The sequence below is a fragment of the Marmota marmota genome, unplaced genomic scaffold (assembly GCF_001458135.2).
Source record: "Marmota marmota marmota unplaced genomic scaffold, marMar, whole genome shotgun sequence".
Lineage (NCBI taxonomy): Eukaryota > Metazoa > Chordata > Mammalia > Rodentia > Sciuridae > Marmota > Marmota marmota.
The window spans coordinates 13,451,094-13,471,646 of NW_026000164.1; the positions used below are offsets into that span (position 1 = coordinate 13,451,094).

The window sequence follows — 20,553 nt, forward strand, 5'->3', positions numbered from 1 at the left end:
GGGGTGGGGGGAAGAGGTCTGCTGGCTTTAGTGACTGCCTGCAGGTGAGGCATGGGGCAGTCTGGAGCTGGTATCCAAGCTCTGACTTGACTGAGTCTTCTCCATTAGGAGGTGCAGTGGGAGAGACAGGTGTCAAGGGGTAGACAGTGGGTACAGTTTGGGGCACTTCAGATGTGACTTTTCATTTCTCGTTGGTCAGGAGAAAGGTCTGACAGAGCAAACGCTGGGACTCCTTGTCATGAAGGAGAAGCTGGGACACAAAAATGGAGAAAGGTCTGACAGAGCAAACGCTGGGACTCCTTGTCATGAAGGAGAAGCTGGGACACAAAAATGGACGGTTTGTGGAGAAACCATGAGGATTAGAGAGAAGAGCTGAACTTGGGATCCCAGCTAGCTCCACCAGTTAGGGACTGGGAAGACGGGGTGCCCGAAAAGGAGAGGGCACAGGAAAACCAGGGAGGAGTCCTGCGCAGATGTCAAAGGAGGAGGACTGGTGGAAAGGAAGAAGTGCTCTGCCGAGCTGCAGAGATGCACTGAGAAAGGCTAAGAGGTCCCGAGCCCTGGCTGGAGTCGGGGGCTTTGGGGAGAGGTTTCCCTGGAGCTGGGAGGGGACGCCCTAGGACCAAGGGTGCGGAAATGAACACAGTGTTATGTGGAACAGAAAGCACTGTGGGAACCCAGGGTGAAGGCTGTCGGAAAAGTCAAGGACAGTCTTCATTCAATTGTCTGGGAGATATTTTTAGATCTGGGAGAATGTTTATGGAGAAATTCCAGAGAATCAACAAATACAAAAGGAAAATCTTAAAATAACAGGTTATATATGAATAAAAACAAAAACAAAAACAGAAAAACTCTGTCCAAAGTGTACAGAGCCCAAATGGTTGAGAGAGGAAGAGGCTGATAAATACGTTTGGAGGAGTTGAATAAAAGTGGAGGGGTTGGTTGGTTTTAGGGTTGTATGGTTAAGGTCTTGTATGGGTTTTTTTAGGTCTTGTATGGTTAAGAGGAGGCTTTGGGAAGGGGAGGGAGGGTAATATGTTGAGGAATTGGCCTTATGAACACTGCATTAATCAACTCCAATCCATACAATGTAGGTTCTCAGGCAAATTCATTTTAAATTGGAGTTGAATTTTTTTTTTTTTAATTCACAAGTCTAAGTACTTAGTCTTTTAGATCCTACAGATGGATAAAGTTAAATAGCTCTTTAAAGAACAGCACCGCATGGAAAATAACTAGGTTTGCCCTGCTAAGTTTAGCATATAAAGCTCTTTCCTGAATGGCTCCTTTGTCAACTCCAAGCTGGAGGAGTTCAATTCCCTTTTATTTGGCGAATTCCTTAATTGGATTTTGTTTGCCGATCTGACTTTCTCACATTGTAAGGTTTTAATAAATCATTATAATCATTCCCTTATGTCTTGCAAAAATAACCTTTCTGACAGTTCCCGAAAGATTTTGTTCCCCCTGTGTTTGCATCATGGGATTATTAGTGTAGCTTACAAATGAATCAGAAAAGGGCTCTGCCGCTGGAGATGTATTTCCATCATTTCCCAGGCGTGAACTCAGAGAGTGATAACCAGGAACCTGTGAGGTCACGCTCGGCTGGGAGGGCACAGCAGGTCTTGGCATATTATCTCCTGTCTGGATTATTGATGAGATCTACCGCGTGGAAACAGGGGAGAGATCTCCTCTCTGTTGGGTTATTAAAGTCTCTGCGGGAAGCAGGTTTATTTGTGATATATGTACACTGTGGCTTCTGATGCCTTCTCAGCTTAGATTCTTCTGTGTCAGTTATTGTTGATGCCTGAGTAAGGAAAAGCCATTTATTTTGTTTAACTGTTGTGCTGGGGCCACGTCAGGCTCAAAATATACCTCTTTTAAGAACCGTCCATGACCGACCTCCTCTTGCAAGCTTCAAGGACTTGCTCAGTCACTCAGGTTCCGTCCAGTCTCTTTCTCACTCATCGTTCTCCAATCCATATCCTCAATAGACACAGGGGACACGGGGACCTTTCTGCTCCTGGGCAACCTTCACAGTCCTCTCTTGTGGGTGGAGCTTTGGGAAGTTGGGGTTATCTTAGGGGGTGTGCAGTTACAGTATTTTGCTGATCGGACTTGTGGTTTATTTGGCAATTCAGTGTCCTCTTAAGATGTTCAGGGCAACGTGTTTCCAGGGTGCTCCACGTGTGAGTAGCAAAGCCCAAGATCACAACCTGGACATAGGAGTAATTTTCAAGTCAGAAAACCTCACTTTCCTGTTCCTCTCCCTGCCCCATACTGAAGGCAGCCATCTTGACACCATATTGGAAAGCAGGCGTGGGTGGGAAGTTGCTCTCCCCATCTAAGTCTCCCCATGGGCTCATTCCCTTTTTTGGTGAGAACTCAGTGGGAAGTCTTGAAAAACAAACAAAACAAAAAGCCTTGAATCTTCAAAACTTTTACCTTTGTAATTTTTCCTATTGTGATTTTTTTCTCCCTACTGGTAGTAAGAGATTAATTCAACATGGACTGGAGACCTTATTTTATTCCTCTTCTTTGTACCTACGTGGTCTAACCACAAACCTAATTTACAGTCCGCTTAGGTATGGATTACACATTGAATTGTGTGAGCCTATGTAGGTAAATACTTGGAAATATTCCTGAGAGCAAAATTATGAAACAAAGTACCTAAAACCTATAGAGATAAAGACTTCACTGGAGGAAGAAGGTAAGTGTTTTAAAGTAGGAGCTATTTGAGTTTTGATGCCACATCTGCCGGGCAAGCCTAAAGTCCCAGCATGTGTGATGTTTTTAATTTTGTTCCCTAAAGGGGCCAGGCACCCTCCCTGAGGCTGTTTGTGGAAGCCTCTAGAAGTCCCCTGGCTGCAGAGTGACGCCAGCTCTCCCAAGGACCCAGGGGAAGCTGCTGCCGCTGCTGTTTCTGTCTCTGCCTTTCTTTGCTCAAAAGTTGGCAAATGCTGGTCACGTCGTGGGTCTATTTATAGTACGCACACGTCTAAGCACCTTGTTCTTTTCTTAGCATCAGCTTGACATGCTATCGATTATCCATGAGGTGAATGGCAACGCAAGGAAAGTTATTTGAGGCAGGTGCCCCAAGGTGAGAGGTGGGGGTTGTGGCGGAGGTCACACGGGGACAGCTCCAGATAAAAAGGGTAAAAGAGACATTCTGTGCTGTGCCTCAGCCTGGTGAGTGATCTCAGACAGGTGGGTGGGAAATCCTGAGCTGCTTGTCAGGCAGTCTCAGCCTCTGTCCTCTTACCTGCTTCTGTCTAAAATGTCCTTTTGAAAAATACAACGGGACCCAAAGGTGGTGATCCTCTTCTAGAGGTCATGTTTGTTACACCCTCCAGCCACAGGAGGAGTAGACATAAGGCCCAAGTAGGGGATCCTGGGGGCTGGACATCCTTCCTCCCATTGGAGCATTTCCGGGGGTTGTGGGTGTGAGGTAGCAGCTCGCGAATGGGGAAAAGTCAATGGTGCCTGGGATGTCCTGTTACCCCTCTTCTTGCCCTGTCTGGATCAGCAAGGTGGCTATCCCTGGAAGTACAGCACAGCACACTTGCCCTGGCTCACAACATCTCCCAGCCTTCCGCACAGACCCTCCATGCCCTCGGGGATTCTAGACTCTCTCATTGTTCTCACTCATCCTCACTGACAAGGTTTCCCTTTTGTGAAAACAAGTCCTTCTCCTCCTCTTCCTCCTCCTCTTTAGTGTTAGAGCAGAGATGCTGATTGCCCCATTTCATTGGGATTGGATACCCTCCTGTCACTTTCTCATTTGTCTTCCACTGATTTGGGGCTGTATTGCAGGAGCTGGAGGGATTTGCTCTTGGAGCTGTTGTGACAACACTGATACTGATGTTTCTGTTGTCTTAGCTCCCACAATTGAATTGCCTGTGACCTGGGTGATAGAGGGGACTTCTGCCTTTTATATCCCAGTAATAGTATCATTGCCCTTCCTGTTTGTGCCCTCTGTCCACCGTGGGCTTTGAATCTGAAAAGGAACAAAAAGAATTGAATCAAGGTCAAAAAGAGTGGGACACAAATTAATTACGCATTCTGTCAGCCTCGCCATGAACTGACTCAGCCTTTAAGACCCATTTCTAAGTCTTTCCACTCCCCACCTCCTGCTTCTCAGTCCCTGTGGCAATGGTGGACTCAACTGTCTGCAGGAAGTGTGTGCGGCTGGCTCCTTGGGGACAGAGTGGCTGCAGGGCCTTGGACATTGTGCAGTGTTCTTGACTATGTAAAGGGCCCTGGCTGACCCTCCCAGGGCTCCCGCTCCGAGGCTAATGCCATCTGCCCGGCTAATCCACTTTCCGGGCCAGTGTCTAGCGCCAGAGAATGTCTGTGTCCGTGAGTATCCTGGTGCCATTTAAACTGACTCCAGGTTCCTGGGGATCTGTTTGCAGCCTTTGTTATCTTTTGGCAGAGCTACCTGTCTATTCCTTTCTCTTCTTCTCAGTAGTCAGACCACTCAAGTTAAACTTGGTTTATTATTTAGGGACCTCCTGGGGAGGAGTTAGATGCTTATCCTGAGCACAGAACAGCCAGCTTTCAGGGGTGCATGTGTGTGGTATACCAGTCACGTCTCTGTGTGTGTGAGTGCTTCTGGCTGTCTTAGAAGGATGAGTAGGGGCTGGATGGATCTCTTTTGCAGAAGCTGCAGGACCCAAAACAGGTGCACAAGGTCATTGTCAGAGTCCTCAGACGGCAGGTGAGTACAAGAGGAGTTCCATTCTTTTTGTTCTAACTTATAACAACAAAAAAATGTAGTTATAAATATTAGGGCCTCCTTTTCCTTTTTTATGCACTGAAATTTGGCATCTAGGACCCTTTTTTGATACCTTTTTGGGATTGGGAGACCTGACTTTCTTTTTCTTTTTGCATTGTTGATTATGTTATTCCTAACCTGTGGGCGTTCACCACCCACAATTTTTGGTAATTATTTGACACCTCCTTCCTCTTTCTCCACCCCCCGCCCCCAAGAGCAGGCTAGAAGTGGTTTCTTCTGGGGATAAGTTTTGGAAATAGATTTTTAGTCTGGAGTTTCTGGTGGCAGGATTTATGGTTCTGCAACATATTGATAGGTTGTTTTCAGTTATGCATTTAAATATATAGTCAGCTGTATCTGCATTCCATTACATACAGTTAAATGATTGCTCATGACTAATAAACGGAACAATGTTGCTTTGGCTTTTCTTTTTGTTATTATCATGTTGTTATTGTTTCTTAATTCGTTCCTTAAGAGTTTGCATAGGACCAAATGTTCCTCATTTTGCCTGGCAAATGATAAGAAATTATTTTTTTATGCTTGCTTATTTGTTCCAAGCTTAAATGCAGGGTTTGGAAAACTATAGTCCCTCCGTCAATCCTTACCGCCTGTTTTTATAACTAAAGTTTTATTGAAATGTGGGCAAGCTTCTCGTTTACTTTCCATCTGGGGTAGGCTTTTGCTACCACTGCAGAATTAAATCGTGATGACATGGACTTTATGGCTCATGAAGTTCAGAATACTTAGCATCTGACCCTTCACAGGCATAATTTACCGCCATCTCATTTAATTTACATTTCTGTTCAGAATACTTTCAAAAGAGCTATAGCAAAACTAAATAGTTATAGGGTCTGTAGTGAAAAAATGAACCATTATCTGCACTCAAGGAGATTCTGAGTCAGTCAGAAAAGCAGAAGAGGTTACTGTCACATGCATAGAAACACAGACGATACAAATCAATGAAAAGACACTTAACAGAGACCCTGGCAAATACAAAGTAGCCCTCCCGTGCTATGAGAGCTGCCCAGTGAATGGAGCGCAGTGCTAGTCCCAGGGAGTTGTCTGTCCAATAGGAGAATCTACTCAAGTAACTAGTAGTAACTAGTAGTAATCGTCTCATTGTGACTTTGGAAAATATGCCATGCTATGGGATTCGAAGAAGCTAACATGACTTCTGTAGCCTATTCTAGAGAGGAGGAGCTTTGGAATGGAAATTAGGGAAACTCTAGTGATGAGTCTTCTTCGAAGAGTGAAGATGACCTTTATTCACTGAAGTCAATCTTTGCTTCTGTAGTAGAAAGAGGCTTGTCCCCCCCAGTCCCCCTCAAGGAAAGAATAGATGAACTTTAGCAAGCTCTTTGGAGTGAGACTCAGTGATAATAGACTCAGAGATGCTTCATTTCAGGCCATATACAGGAACAAAAATATGATTAAAACCCTAATTAGCCAGTGACCTAGAAGTGACTTTTACAGATATCCTACTATTATTATGCTTGTTTTACAATGGAAAAAATGGGTACCAAAGATCTCTTCTTGAGTTGTGTAAAATTGCCTGTGGGACCTAAGCTTCTGATTTCCTGGTCTTCACTAAAGTCTTCAATACCTTTTTCTAACTTTGAGACATATTCTATGTGAGTGGGTAGAATATTCCAGAATTCTCAGCCTGAAGTCTTTCAAGGTCATAGGGACCTTTGTTAACATGCTAGTCCTTTCCTTGGTCCCCTTGAATCTTAAAGTTCTAGGCCATTTGGGGTGCCACCTTCTCCTAACTGCCCTCTCGTACTGCTAATAGGGTAGACATAGGTATATTTTTATACAGATGCTGATTTGTGCCTAAAATACCCACAGCAGGATTTTCTTTGGAGGAAGATGGGCAGAAGTGAGGAGATAGGAAAATGGCCTATAGGTGATGTAGGGGGATAGATACCTTAAGCTTCCTTTTAACTGCCTCCGGGGCAGAAAGGTGTGATCCCCTTCCTTATTCTTCATAAGAGTCATGGCTGATACTCCTCTAACCAGAGACAGCTTGATAAGAGAAAGGCATCACACCGTTATCTAACCGAGGTTTTATGTGACATGGGAGCCTTAGAAGTGAAGCTAAGGTTAGGGAGATTTGAGGTGATGTAGGTAGCTGTGTCAAAATGCAATTGAACAGAAAGGGTAGCACCTGGTGGGAATAGGCCAAATGGAGGAACGTAGTAGGGTCTTTCTATTCCGATGCTTTTTGACAGCTCTGTACAGAGTTCCTTGTTTCCAGTTATCGGGCAAGACCTCTTCTAAAATGTCTTTTGTCTTTTTTTACCCCTCTGATTTGTGGGGCTGGGGCTTGAACCCAGGCCTTGTACATAGCTCTAGCTCTACCACTAGAGCTACACCCCAGCCTTAGGAATGGAGTTTTCTGACTTACTATAAACAAAGTAGGTCAGAAAATTTCTTTATTTTTTAATCTTACCCAGTAAGGGATGGAGAGGAGATGAGAGTAATATTTTCAGGTTTTGTAGCTGCTTTGGGGGACAATGGGTTCTTGTTTCTGCAATCCACTGTAAGGGAAGTGGATTAGTGGTTCCGTGGCTTTCCTGGGAATGAGTGAGGGAGTGGAGGGCAGGAAAAGGAATGAGGGAAGCTTTGTTTCTGTGGCCTTCACTTTGGGGTATCATTTTCTGAACCCTAACATCGCCATTCAGTGTGTTTATTTATTCAAGAAGTATTTATTAAACTTCTACTGCATACTAGACTTTGCTCTGGGCACTTGCCATTCACAGTGATCTAAACAGATAGGAATCCTCCCTCCAGGGTTTTACATATTAGGTGCTTCATTAAGGGAGTGTTTCTTGGAGGATCTGCTTGGAATCTGGGCAGGGGCCCTGCACCCTGCTTTGGCTGCTTCCCCACCAGCTCCACAGCCCTCCTTACTCCACGTCCCACTGCTTTTGCCAAGTCCCTGTGTCGGTAGGACCTTCACCCTGGTTCCTCTGGCACAAGCATCTCTTCTTCATCTTTGCTGGCACTTGCCTTTTCTCTGGTTCTCCTGTTGTCCTGCTTTGTATTGTCACCTCTTGCAAGGTCTCCCTGACTCCAGTGTGTCCTGGTTCTCTAGGGACACTGTGTTCAGCCTGTCTCCACTTTCCCGTCTCTGCGGCCAGTTCTGCTCCCGTTTTCCAGCTCTTGCCCAACCCCGTGGGGCATGTCTTGCTCCAGATCCTGAGGTCCCACCCGTGGGCCATGCACTTCTGGGGACAGATCTACTTCTAGCTATGTCTGGAATCAAAACGTGTAGCACACTGTTTCCACTTCTGTGACGGAGTTTATTTATACTCATTGTCAGTTCCTTCATTTAACAGTGTTTTTATTGATCCCAATTCCAGCTGGGGACATAAGGGTGAAGAGGATCCACTCTTAGGTCCTGTAGATCTTACATTAGCAGATGAGGAATCGGAGTTGGAATTTGGCCAACCTCAGGTACACTGATCCTTCATTAACAAAATGATGAATTTGGAGTAAATTTTAATGTCCCTTTAAATTCAAATATTCAGTCTATAAAATTTCCCCTCCTTAGTCTCCTCCCACCCCTCCCTCTCTGTGTCCTCTCCCTACAATTGCTTGACTGCTGTCTGCAGCTAAGGTTATAAAAACAGCTAGAATTTCTAAGGCAGCCCAAAAGAAGTGTGTATGGAGGGAGGGGGGGGAAGGCAAGAAATCTGCAGATCCTGGACAAGAAGGGTCAGCTGGGAGGGACACTTAGAATGCTGTGGCCTGGAGCTCACCAGTGGTCTGTGTGAGGAGTAGGCTCAGGGAAAATCTCTAATGTCCAAAGGAATCATGGCAGATTTCTGTCAGGCGCAGCCAAGGAGAAGGGTGAGGAAGAGCTGGGGGTTCCCCCTGGTCCTTGCCTCTTTTAGGTGTTCTTCTTTTGTGCCTTTTGCAAATTGATAAAATAGAAATAGCAGCTGTTTTATGCTTTGGAAAGGCAGAAGATGGAGGAGCTTTTGAGTTTATCTTAGGTGAAATGAAGAATCTGATTTTGTCAGTTTATGGATGATAGGAGAGCTAAGATTGAAAGAAAAGGCAATTAAAATCCTCACTATCTGATGACCATTCTGTGGACATGATAGCACTACGTCCCATTTTTCAATGGTGCATCTGTTGTCTCCATAAATAATCCTGTAGTCATAACCCACACGTCAATATTTGGTTCAGAAAATATAATCACTGGTTGCTGTTATTGTCTGCAAGGCATGATGATACCTTATCTTGTCATCCGTCTCAGTTTTTATCACTATCTCTTAGGTAATTTTATTGGAAGGAATGATAACTTATAAACCACGAAAAGGTGAATGATTATCCCAGTTATAAATTTCTTCCCTTACCAGGTGTCTTTAAGGTGACCTCTCTTAATCATGACTAATATTTTCCCAAAGGTTTTAAAAGAAGAGAATGCAGATTTGTGTGATGGGATAAGGTTGGGCATGGTGGGTTTACGATGAATTTCTGATAGTGTATGGAAAGTAGTATACCTTTGAAAAAGTTGAAAATACAAAAAAATACAGAGAAGAAAACAAAAGCTCCCCATTGCTTTTTCTTTCCTAAGGAAGAACAGGAAGATGAAGCAGGCTGAGGGGCAGAGATATTGTCTGTTTTATGCTCTGTGTCTGTGCCAAAAAATGCTTGGGGCACAGTAGGTACTCATAAATATTTATAGGATGGATAATGAATATTTGGTATATTTTCTTCAAGTCTTTTTTCATATAGTCATTTGACACTTAATGACAGGGATACATTCGGAGAAATGTGACATTAGGCATTTTCATTGTAATCTTAGAGTGTCCCTACACAAACCTAGATGGTACAGCCCACTACACACCTAGGCTACCTGGTGGAGCCACCAGCCATCGTCATGTGTATGAGCTTCACTGACCAAAATGTTGTTTTTGGCTTGGGACTGTGTATGTATGAATATCATATAATCATGATTACATCTACACCTTTAAATGATATTCTATATTTTGGTTTTTTATTTTATTTTATTTTTTGTTGTTTTATTTTAATCATGGATATAAATTCAGAAGTTCTTAGAGGGACCAGAAGAAAATGCAATAAAAATAGCATTATATATGAAACAGGTTAAGAAATTTAGATTTTTGACTCCCAGTGACTAAGAAATTTGAAGTTATTTGTCTCCTTGTATCTTGGTTCCTCATCTGCAGGACTGCAGTTTTAGGGCTGGCACTTAGGTGCAGGTAGTCGGTGTTCAATGGTGAAGTTTATGTTGATGTTAAGGTGGTGACATGTGTATGGAATGTAAAGTTTTGACACTGGAGTCACAAGAGCTTGGATTTGAATCTTCTTGCCTCCTGCAGTACTAGATTATGTGACCTTGGGCAAGGGACCTCGGGTAAATGTCTTATTCTGTGTGAACCTTACTTCCTTGCCTGTAAATTGTGTTTGTACTTGCTGGGATACACCAGCCAGGATATGTTGCCATAACAAATAAACTCTAGCACCTAACTGGTTTAGCACAACAGAAGAGCATCTCTTGTTTACATAAATGCAAAGTAAAGTGTGTTTGCTGTGGCAGGGACCCAGGGAGCCTTCTTTTGGTGATGCTGTCACCCCACCTCAACCTGTGACCTTCACTGTCTCTGTAACAAAGGAAAAGAAACCTTGGTGATGGCACCCTAGCCCCTGCTGCCTTGGCATCCATGTGCATGTTCATCTTCTGTGCACGTTCCATTGTGTAGATCTAGGCACGTAATCATGCTCCAGCACAAAGGCTACGTGTAAAATTTTTGCATGCTTAGGAAGAAGAGGAGACCCAGGCATGTGAAAGCACTAGTAGTTTTTACAACAGAGACTAATTATAGTAACCTCCACAAGTATGTATACTCCAAACCTTTACCAGCCTGTGATTAAAAAACAAACAAACAAAATGGGATTGTGGTATGCTTTAGTTTTTAATCCTAAATTATCATGATCAGAAAGGAGCCGTACCTATCAAATTGCTGGAAGTACATTCCCCTCAAGATCCTGTTAAATGATGTTGTTGAATTAGACTGTCCTACTTCTGGGGTATTTTTGAAGAAATGTGTCCTTTTCCCCATTCTAGTTCTGTCACCTGTAACTCTGGGGCTCTCGAGAGGACTTCTCTGCCCTGCGCATCCCTGTTCCACGTGGCCACCACAGAGCACCTCTTCTTGTGTTCTCCACAGCTTTCTTCCAGGCACCCACCACAGAGCTTGGTCCCTCAGAACATGCCGAAGCCTTGAGGACAAAGCAAGCAAAACCCGGAGTATAGTTAACACCTGTCCCCAGACACGTCTGGACTCACAGGGCCTCAGGCCCGAGCCCAGCTGCGCAGTCTTCTGTTCCACTCCTTCTTGGCTCAGTTCCCTTTGACTCCACCGAGGGATGATTCAGACCTCTGCATGCTCCGGAGTCTAGGCCCAAGGAGTTTGTCCTGTTTCCAGGCCTTGTTTCAAAACCTCTGGTTCACTTCTTGCCAGGGTGGTGACTAGTGGGAAATTGATTCTCCCCCAGCAGAGATTTGACAGTGTGAAAATATAATGCAATATTTAAAAGTACATTACCCTAAATCTGGAAGATTCGAGTTCAAATCATGCCATGCTGGGGACCAAGAGCGTATCCAGACTGAGCTTTGGTAAGTCTGTGTCACCTTCATGTGACCTTTCTTGCAGTCGTGGAAGAGGGAAGATAGGACTTTCCCTCCCTCTTGATAGTCCAGGCTCAGCTCCATCTCCAAGAGCAGATGCTTGGGTGACTCAAGCACAGTATGACAGGGACAACACAGAATGTCATAGGGGGTCAATCCTAAGTCAGACTTTGCTGCAACAACAAGAATAAAACCCACACCACACCAAACCAAACCAAACCAAACCAAACAAAAAAAAACCAAAACAATTTTTCTTTTGCACTGACAGTTCAGTTAATGCAGCCAGTTTCCATTAGAAAGCAGATAACTTCCTGGGTTGGGCTGACCTTTTTACACTGGGTTTCTTTTGGATTCAGGTTTTCCCAAGGAAGATGGAGAAGTATGTGCTGCTTTCCGTCCACATGAATCAAAGGCTCACCGACGCCATCCTTTCCGTGACACAGGCTTGTTCTACCTGAAAATACATTGCACATTTTATAAGGCAGAAACCTGCAAATGGGTGTTTTCAATACCTGCACAACAACTCAAAGTCCATTTCCTCCCAGAATTCCCTTATATTAGGTATTTTAATTATAATGAATCAGTGTTACATTTTCCATTCTTTATCTTTCCATACCTTATCTTATTCAGTAAACTTGATTACCCATAAAATATTCATCCTGCTGGGGCATACTGGCGGGATCAAACCTGTTTTACCTACACACGTACTTCATTTTTCCTTTCCAACTTCAGTTTTTCTCCTCAGGAACTCATTGCCCCTCTCACCCTAACACTGAGTGAAAAACATAGGCTTTGGGCATACTTGGGCTTTCATTCTCACAAGAATGTGTTTGTGGTTGGGGTAATAACCTTATCATGTGGGTTTGAACCTGTCTCTGCCTTGAAAATGACTTAGGGGTGCACATGAATCTGCATGGGAAGGGCTTGCATGTCTGTGGGGGAGAATGGAAGTCCTGGGAAGCTCCCATAGACTTTCCTGTGGCAATTGGTCCCAGGATGGATCCCTGGCACTTACAATAAGGCTTCATTTCTGTCCAGAGCAACTCTGAGAGTCTCTGTTGCTGCTCCTAATGCAGAGGGGCCCAAACTGGGAAGGCTTTTTTATTTTTTATTTTTTTATTTTTCTTCATATTTTTATTGTTGCATTATAATTATTTGCAATTGTGGGATTAGTTGTTACATATTTACACATAAACATGAAGTAACAATATAGTCTGGCTAATCATTCTCAGTATTTTCCCTTTCTCTCTCTTTTTTCTTCCCCTGGTCCCTTTCCTGTACCCTCCTGCTCTCCCTTTGATTTTCATGACACCTCCCTCATCTTTTTTTTTTCTTTTTTCTTTTTCCTTCCTAGCTTTCACACTTTGGCTTTTAAAGTTCTGTTTCTTCTTTTTTCCTTTTGGATGTAATAGCTCACCCACCGCTGCCAGAGCTGACAGAATTGGAATGGCAGTAGGTGGGTGAGGGGGGTGGCGAGAGGAATGGCAATCATCAGTTTAGAACAATCTCCGAGCCAAAGAAATGCCTTTGGCGCGTGAGAACAGCATGAGTTTGTCTCTTCGCCTCCTTGGAAAGAAGGTACACTATAAATCTGACTCAACCCAGGAACTATTTATGGGGGATCATTATTAAGGAATAGAGTTTTCCTTTTCAATTAGTACTAGTTTGGAGAGACTGTGAAATGGGCCACTGAGAACTTGCTGTGCACAGATAATTTTTGTCTGGCCATCTCTAAGGTGAATACAGATTTTTGACAGGAATCTTTTTAAGAGAATCAATTCTAGGTTTATATATTGTGTTCATATGGGTAAAAGCACTAACAAACAAAGAGCATTTCATTAGATTTGGCCCCCTAAGCTTGCGGTGTTGGTAGAATCGAGAGCTTTTATTTATGATGACTCTTAACTGTGCTTTTCCAAATCACCCAGACATCCGTTCATAAAACTGAGTATCTAAATTTGTTGAGATAATCATCTCAACTAGATTCCACCTCTGAGCCCAGGAAGAACTGTTATTCTCAGTGATTCAAATAGATATTTGAGTACAGGTGGCCATGTGTGGCAAGCAGGTTTCTGTGTAAATCCGGCACCTGTGTTTGGTTGAGTTTTATCATTCAGACATAGAGGCTTCATGGAGCATTGCTTCAAACTGGTTTTGCAGAAACCACGACCTTTCTGTGATCCTAATAGGAAGGAGTCAGTGTACAGAGGGATGTGACAGATTAATAATTGGAAGCTGGGATAAACCAGAAGATGCCCTGTGGGGCTAACTTTCTTCTTTAAGTTGTGGGCAATGTTTCTTAGGTACTGCTTTTCCAAACTTCAGCACTTCACTTGTCTTTCTGCATTTTCTGCAAGGATTTCCGAGATGTGAAAGGGCATCTGTAAAGTGGGTGGATTGTGTAGGAGCTCTGACGTTATGTGAGGAGGAGCCCGCCTGGCTTTAGCGCACTTGTGAGCTTTCACTAATTAAAGTCAAGAAGACTTTTCAGCGAGACCTGGCATGTGTGCAGCACCTGCTGGATTACTTTGATCCTTTTGGTATTTCTGGTTGGGTGGAGAGGCAAGAAAGGGGAAACAAATGACTTGAGGCAAGAAACAGTGGTGATGCTCTACTCTGGGGCAGGCATGTCATTGACCTGTTTAAATGGATAGCTGGCTGTTTGTGTCTGGGGTTCCACATCCATGGGTCTGACCAACAATGGATCCCAAAAAAAAAAAAGATTCATCTGAACTGAACAAGTACAGACTTTTTGTCCTGGTCATTATTCCCTAAATGATATAGGACAGCTATTTGTATAGCATATACATAGTATTAGGTATAACAAGTAATGTAGAGATGATTTAAATTATATGGAAGGATATACATAAGTTATATGCAAATACTATATCCTTTTATATAAGGGACTTGAACATCTGTAGATGTTGGTATCCCTAGAGGTCCTAAAATCAGTCCCGTGAAGATGAGAGTGAGGAACAACTATATTTTTTCCAACTCTAACAATAATCCTTTAAGTGGATATTTATCAACCTCTTTTTATACCTGTGGAAATTGAAGCTCATTTACACAATTACTCAGTGTGTTGCTGAATAAGGATTTGATCCTGAATCAGTTTGAAAGCCCACTCTACTTCCAGCCCTATAGCTATCTTAAAAAAACAGGGTGTCTATAGTGAGGACAGCTTTTCATGAGAATAGGCTCACTCCACATGGAGTTAGTTTATGTTGAAGGATTATTTAAAATTATAGTCATAGTGATAGCATTATGTCACTAGCAAGCCATGGACGCTTTCCAGAGATGTTTCCTTGGTTAAATATTCACACAACTTTTGGACAAGCAGAGTAGCCAAGCATGGTGCTAGCTTTGTGTGTGTTGGGGGGTGGGTAGAAGGATTGGCTGATCTGAGTAATTGCTAGGCTAATTTCCTTGCAGTGAGACATTATCTGATTCTCTAGTTTTGAGGTGGGGGGGAGCAACTGTGGCAAATCCCTGGAGACAGCTTGATGGATGTACCAATACACATGCCACTGGGGACCAAAGTGGAGCCACAGGGCAAGCAGCCACCAGCCCCAGGGAATTGCTTATGAGCTGACTTCAGGCATCTTCCCGGGGAAAGTGCTCACTTGTGACATCCTGAATTCATGTCAAGCAGACCCGATCTGGTCATTTTTTTTTTTTTTAACCCAGAAAATATAATCAGAAGTGAGAGATAGAGGAAACTAGTCTTTCATCCAGAATTAAGAAGCCAAGATATTTTCAGTTTATTTCCCAAGAAAGTGGATTTCTTCAGTGAGACTTAAACAGAATTCATGCTTCAGTTTGCCTGGGTGTTTAATTTCCAAATTCTGTAGTATGGGTTAGGTAGAGGAGGTACGCAGTGATTTGCTGTGAACGCTTCGAAAGGGGCTGCTCTTTACCTTTATTCCATGGTGAGACCTTGGTTGAGATCCTTTGTTGCAAGGAGATGCTTCTTCCTCCTAACACAACCTGGGAGGTTGTGCTGGAGCAGAGTCACCTGGCAGCACCAGGAGGGATCACTGAAGCTGGAGTAGTTCTCGCCAGACAGAGAGAGACCTCCATTTCAACCTTCTCTCAATGGCCAATTTGGTTCTGCAAATGGCAAAAATATACAAGGAGGCAGATGGTCACTCTCCTATGCTCTGTTGATAATCGGAAAAATAGAAAAGGCAATCAGGAGGCATGTGAACAAAAACAACTCCCTGTGGCCAGTCTGGGGGATGAAAGCTGCTGGGAGGAGCCAGCGTACACATCTGTGCGGCACGTTTTACATTTGTCAGTCCCTGGTGTGGCTCCTCTCATTGGCCAACCTGGCCACGTGTGTGTAAGGAGTGGGTCTTAGTCTCCCACTGGAGGGAGGGGTGAGGATCTAAAGCAGACCTGGGAAACGGGCCTGCCGTGGCTGGAGCGCCCAGAGAGGCCCACCCAAGGTTCCATGGGACACCTCCTGGAACTCCAGGGCCAGCTGCTTTTTTCTCTTAGGCAGATCATACCACAACTCTGAAAAAAACCCAAAACCCCAAAACAAACAAACATGGAAGCCTAAGCTTTTGTTGTTTCACATTTTCAATATAGAAGGAGGCCTAGAATTTATTTTGTCCATCTTTTCATTTTAGAGGCGAGGAAAATGAGATCCAGAGAGAGGTGACTTTGACAGGGTTAAGCCACTCATGGCTCTAGCTAGCCTAGAGAATACCTGACATGAATCTTAAGAAATGCAGCAGAGGAGAAAACAGCCTTCAGGCACATGGTTTGGCAAGCCAAGGTGTGCCTGTGCAAAGGAAGAGAAGCCCTTCCTAGTCTATTTTGTATTGCTCTAATAGAATACCAAAGATAGGGTAATTTATAGAGAAAAGAAATTTATTTCTTACAATTCTGGAGGTTTGAAAGTCCAATATCAAGGTGTCAGCATCTGGTGAGCACATTCCTGCCAGGTGACATCCTGTGGTAGAAGGTAAGAGCCAGCAAGAGAGGGTAAGACTAGACTGAGTTCACTTATGACAAACCAGCTCCCTGTGATAATGGCAGAATCCACTCTTGAGGACAAAGCCCTCATCACCCAATTACCTTTGGAAAGTCCCACCTCTCAATGCTCTTATTGCATTGGGAAGTGTATTCAACATGTGAGCTTTAGGGACACATTCAGACCCTTCTTTCTGGCAGATACAGATCCATGCTGGTGCACATGGCTTAGAGGCCAAGCATGGCTGCACGTCAGCTCCTAAGACCTCTATTTGTGACCCACAAGCTGCCTGTTATATGAAGTGTCCCTGCACGGTTATCCCAGTTCATTTAAAACAGATCTGGGTGGAAAACTTTCCTAGTGAGGGAGTAGGCATTCTATTAGGTGGATGATAGTGTCCCTCTGTCTACTAATCACCCTCTTTTGACACAAATCGGTCAGACTTGAGGGCTGAGAAGTGAATCTATATTTTTTATGGTGATGGGCATAAATAATGAGGATGCAACCAGAGCTGCCCGTGCTGGCTTGAGTGATGATGGATACTTTTAAAATTTTAAAGAAAAGAGACTTAATGAAAATCTGGAAAACTTCACTATGCCTCTACTGAATTGAATGTGAAGAAGGAAAGAAAAGCCCTATCACCTTCTCTGTATATATATATTTTTAAAGTGTTCACATAAAACAGGGCTGGTTAGGTTAAAGAATCATTTCCCAAGCTCACAACAATATAAGAGGAGATTTCCACTTGCAGCCAGGATTTGAATAGAAAAATTCAGGTTGGTCTCAGTTGTAAATACCTGAAGTTCACAACATGTCTTTTTGTTTTTCACCCATTGCTACAGATGTGTTTTATTAACACATTTTATATTGAAAGATAAATAGCACTATTCCTCTGATAAGTAGTGAATAATTTAATCGGTGGTGAAAATAGCCCTATCTTACGGTGAGTAATCCCTCTTGTGAAAGCTCTTTGAGTAGCTCAACATTCTCCTTTGCATAATTCATTACAGTTGGAATTTAAGTATTATTTGTAGGTATGCATTTAATGTCTCCTGTAGCTCTGTCAGCCCAGAAAGTTCATGAGAGACCTGGTTTCAAATTCCACTTTTATCTCTGGTCTAGTTACTTCATCTCTTTGTGCTTCAGTCAGCATCTACAAAATGGTCATAAACATAGGACCTATTTCATAGGGCTGTGCACTAGATACATGAAATGAGATCATCCACAGTGCTGAGCGCTGTGTCTGGAACATGGAAGCCCTTAAGTAACACTGGCTGCCATTGACAGACTGTGAGGTACTGTGTCTGTAGTACCCTGTGGTTATTCCCAGTGCTTCATGCAGAGCTTTGGGGCATATAGATAAACAGCAAATATTGTTGAATTAATCAATGATCCCATTTCTTCATAACTCCAGTGCAGTAAAGCCTCAGATTGCCCAGGGTGTTATGTGGGAAATTGGGTCCCTTGTGGCCAGAACTCTTCTTCAATGTGGCGTTTCTATTCTGCCACGCTTCATTTCCAGATTGATCTGCTTTTACATAAAGAGAGTAACCTTAGGAGCCATGGGCTCTTAGCTTCATAAAAATCAACAGCTATAGAGCTGTTTCAACATACAGTATCCAAAATACTGGGAATAATGTTGGGAAATAGGGGGTGCTGATTTGGGGTGGTAGGAAGTGACTAGAGGACCAGGTCAGGGATTCTGGGTTCTAGTCAGAAGCCTATCAGAGGTGAAATCTCACATCACCTCATTAGACTTAACTCTTTTTTTATAAAATGAAAGGGTTAACCTCCATGATCTTCAAAGTCTTTTCTTGTATTTTTATTTTATGATACTCAAATTTTAGTTAATTTTGTTAATTCCTTAGAAATACTGATACAAAACTGCCTGTGTACTAGAATGCAGACACGGTTTCTGCAAATAATGTTTCTTTATATTCCAGGGACATTTACTGTTGGAAGGAATCCTTCCATGAATATGTCTTGTGATTCAGAAATCTTTTCTAATGCAAATAGTTATCTCCGAGTGGCTGTTCTTTGAAAATTTGTATTTATTGTGTTTTCTTAAAATGAGGCTGGTTGAATATTTTCAAGTAAAACTAATATCATTTGGTGAGTGGACACATGCCCAGTGCAGGTCGCTACATACTTTGGGGGGTCTCCAGTTTTAAAACACCATCATGTTTCCTGCCATCTAGTTATATTTAGCGTCAATCATTTTTTAGTCCAATTGTTTGAAACCATCTAACCTTGATTTTTTTCAGGAGTTAAAAATTACTCAAATTTCTGATTTAATCTGACTTATAAGGGATAACAAAGATCATTATTTAAAGCCACTGTCATTAATGATAGGAGGGCAGATACTAGAAAAAGTGGATAGGCTTCTTATCTCTTCCTGTGATTCATATGACCCCTAATTAATTTAATCACAATTCTGTATCTAATGTTGAGGTACTGCAACAAGGTCTTGATTGACAAAATCTATTTCTTCCTCATATTCATTCAGTTCAGACCTCTTGGAACTACCTCTTGGAAGGTAAGGTTTCTGGTTCAATTATGTTATTTTTATAACTTGCAGAAGATCCCACATAGTCAATTTCAAGTTCCCTTCGCTGCCAGTGTTTTTCCTAGGTGTTTGTTTTGCTTAAGATAAACAGGTGCAATCTGTGGGGTTGTTGTTTGACTTCTCATGTGAAAAGGTTTTAAGTGTTTTCTCACTCAGCCGATCATTTTAGAAGGTTATTGATTGGTAAGCACTTTAATACCTTCTCTCATTCAGCCTGATGAGGTAAGGACTATTATGAATCTCATTCTACCTTTGCAAAAATAAGCCACAGAGGAACTGAACAATCTGCTCAATGTCACACAGCTAGTAAGAGGTTGATAATCAAGGTCTAAAATCGAGTCTCTGAAACTCTGGTCTTAGCTTTACAATATGTGGCTTCATACACAAACCCAATTTTCAATGAAAATTGGATTCTAAATATATCTTAAATAAAGCATGTAGTTTATTCATGTTTCAGCATTCACATTGGTCAGGCTGCAAAATCTGTGTAGACATTTGTTAAGAGATTGGAGGCACATGAGTTGACACCTCTGAGTTTTCTTTCAGTTGATCTTAGATATTAGAATGAACTGAGAGGCGAGTGGAGGAGAGAGCTGTAGGGGGAAATTGAACACTGTTCACCACTGTTGAGTGACTTCATGTGCAACATGTGATGATCTGCATGTGATGCCCTGTGTGCAGTGCTCAGGCCATGATCATTCTCTCATCTGCAGCAATTGCTTTCTGGTACACAGTTGTTGGGTAGGGCTGCAAGGTCGAGATGAGCATCCAAGCATTACTAAGCATATTTCCACCAGCCCAGCTTGCTAGCCTCAACTCCTGCTTCTAGTAATATCATTTTTCAGGAATTGTCCTTCCATGTTGCTGGGCCTTGGATGGGCCTGCTCTGGGCTGTCCTAATTGGTGTCTTTCACTTTAGAAGACTAAGAGCTGAGGTTTTGCCTCCTTTATTTTCAGTGTTCTTTTGGGCTTTGTGTGTACTTTGGTCCTCATTCTTTATAGTGACCAATTTTACTTATGGATACTTTCTGATCATATGAAAACGACTTACTGCTTAGTAGATATTTCAACCCCTAACGTGGGGCCTTTGCATTGCCAAGAAATATTATTTTACATAAATTAGCTAATTTGTTTTCATTCTTAAGGGAAATAAACTCCCTACCTCATCATATGCCTCAGATATACCACCATTATGCAGGAGAAATGCTGGAACACAGGTACCTAGGGGAGGAGAGAAGGGCTGCTTGGCCAATTATGAAGGGTGATTCCTTATGTGAGTCTTGGAGGATAAGTAAAATTAACCAGGTTGGAAAACGTGGGAAGGATTTTGAAGTAAGAACATAGGATGAACAAAACAAGGAAGGAGTTGACTGATGTCTTATAAAGAAAAGTGAGATGGATCAATGTCACTCAAGCAGAAAGTGAGTAGGAGCGGCAGAAGAGAAATTTGAACATATAGGTCCTAATATGCAGTGCCAAGGAGATCGGAATTTATTTTAGGTCACAGGGCACCCTGAAAGAGTTTTAAATGGGACAGATATAGATGACTGTAATTTCAGTATGAAGGA

The 20,553-nt window shown here is 42.8% G+C and overlaps 1 protein-coding gene across 13 annotated transcripts in view; it reads left to right on the forward strand.

Annotated features, from left to right (window-relative positions):
- The first annotated feature begins 1,079 nt into the window (after positions 1 to 1,079).
- The window catches only part of Dgki (diacylglycerol kinase iota), a 340,467-nt gene continuing 320,993 nt past the window's right edge, over positions 1,080 to 20,553 (forward strand). For 3 of the 13 annotated variants that reach the window (XM_048786880.1, XM_048786886.1, XM_048786884.1), the window contains exon 1: positions 1,083 to 4,714. In XM_048786880.1, coding sequence (XP_048642837.1) covers positions 4,524 to 4,714 — 191 coding nt within the window. In that variant the 5' untranslated portion in view covers positions 1,083 to 4,523. Of the gene's footprint in view, positions 4,715 to 20,553 lie in introns of all 13 variants that reach the window. The other 10 variants (XM_048786887.1, XM_048786892.1, XM_048786883.1 and 7 more) reach the window with 8 other exon arrangements.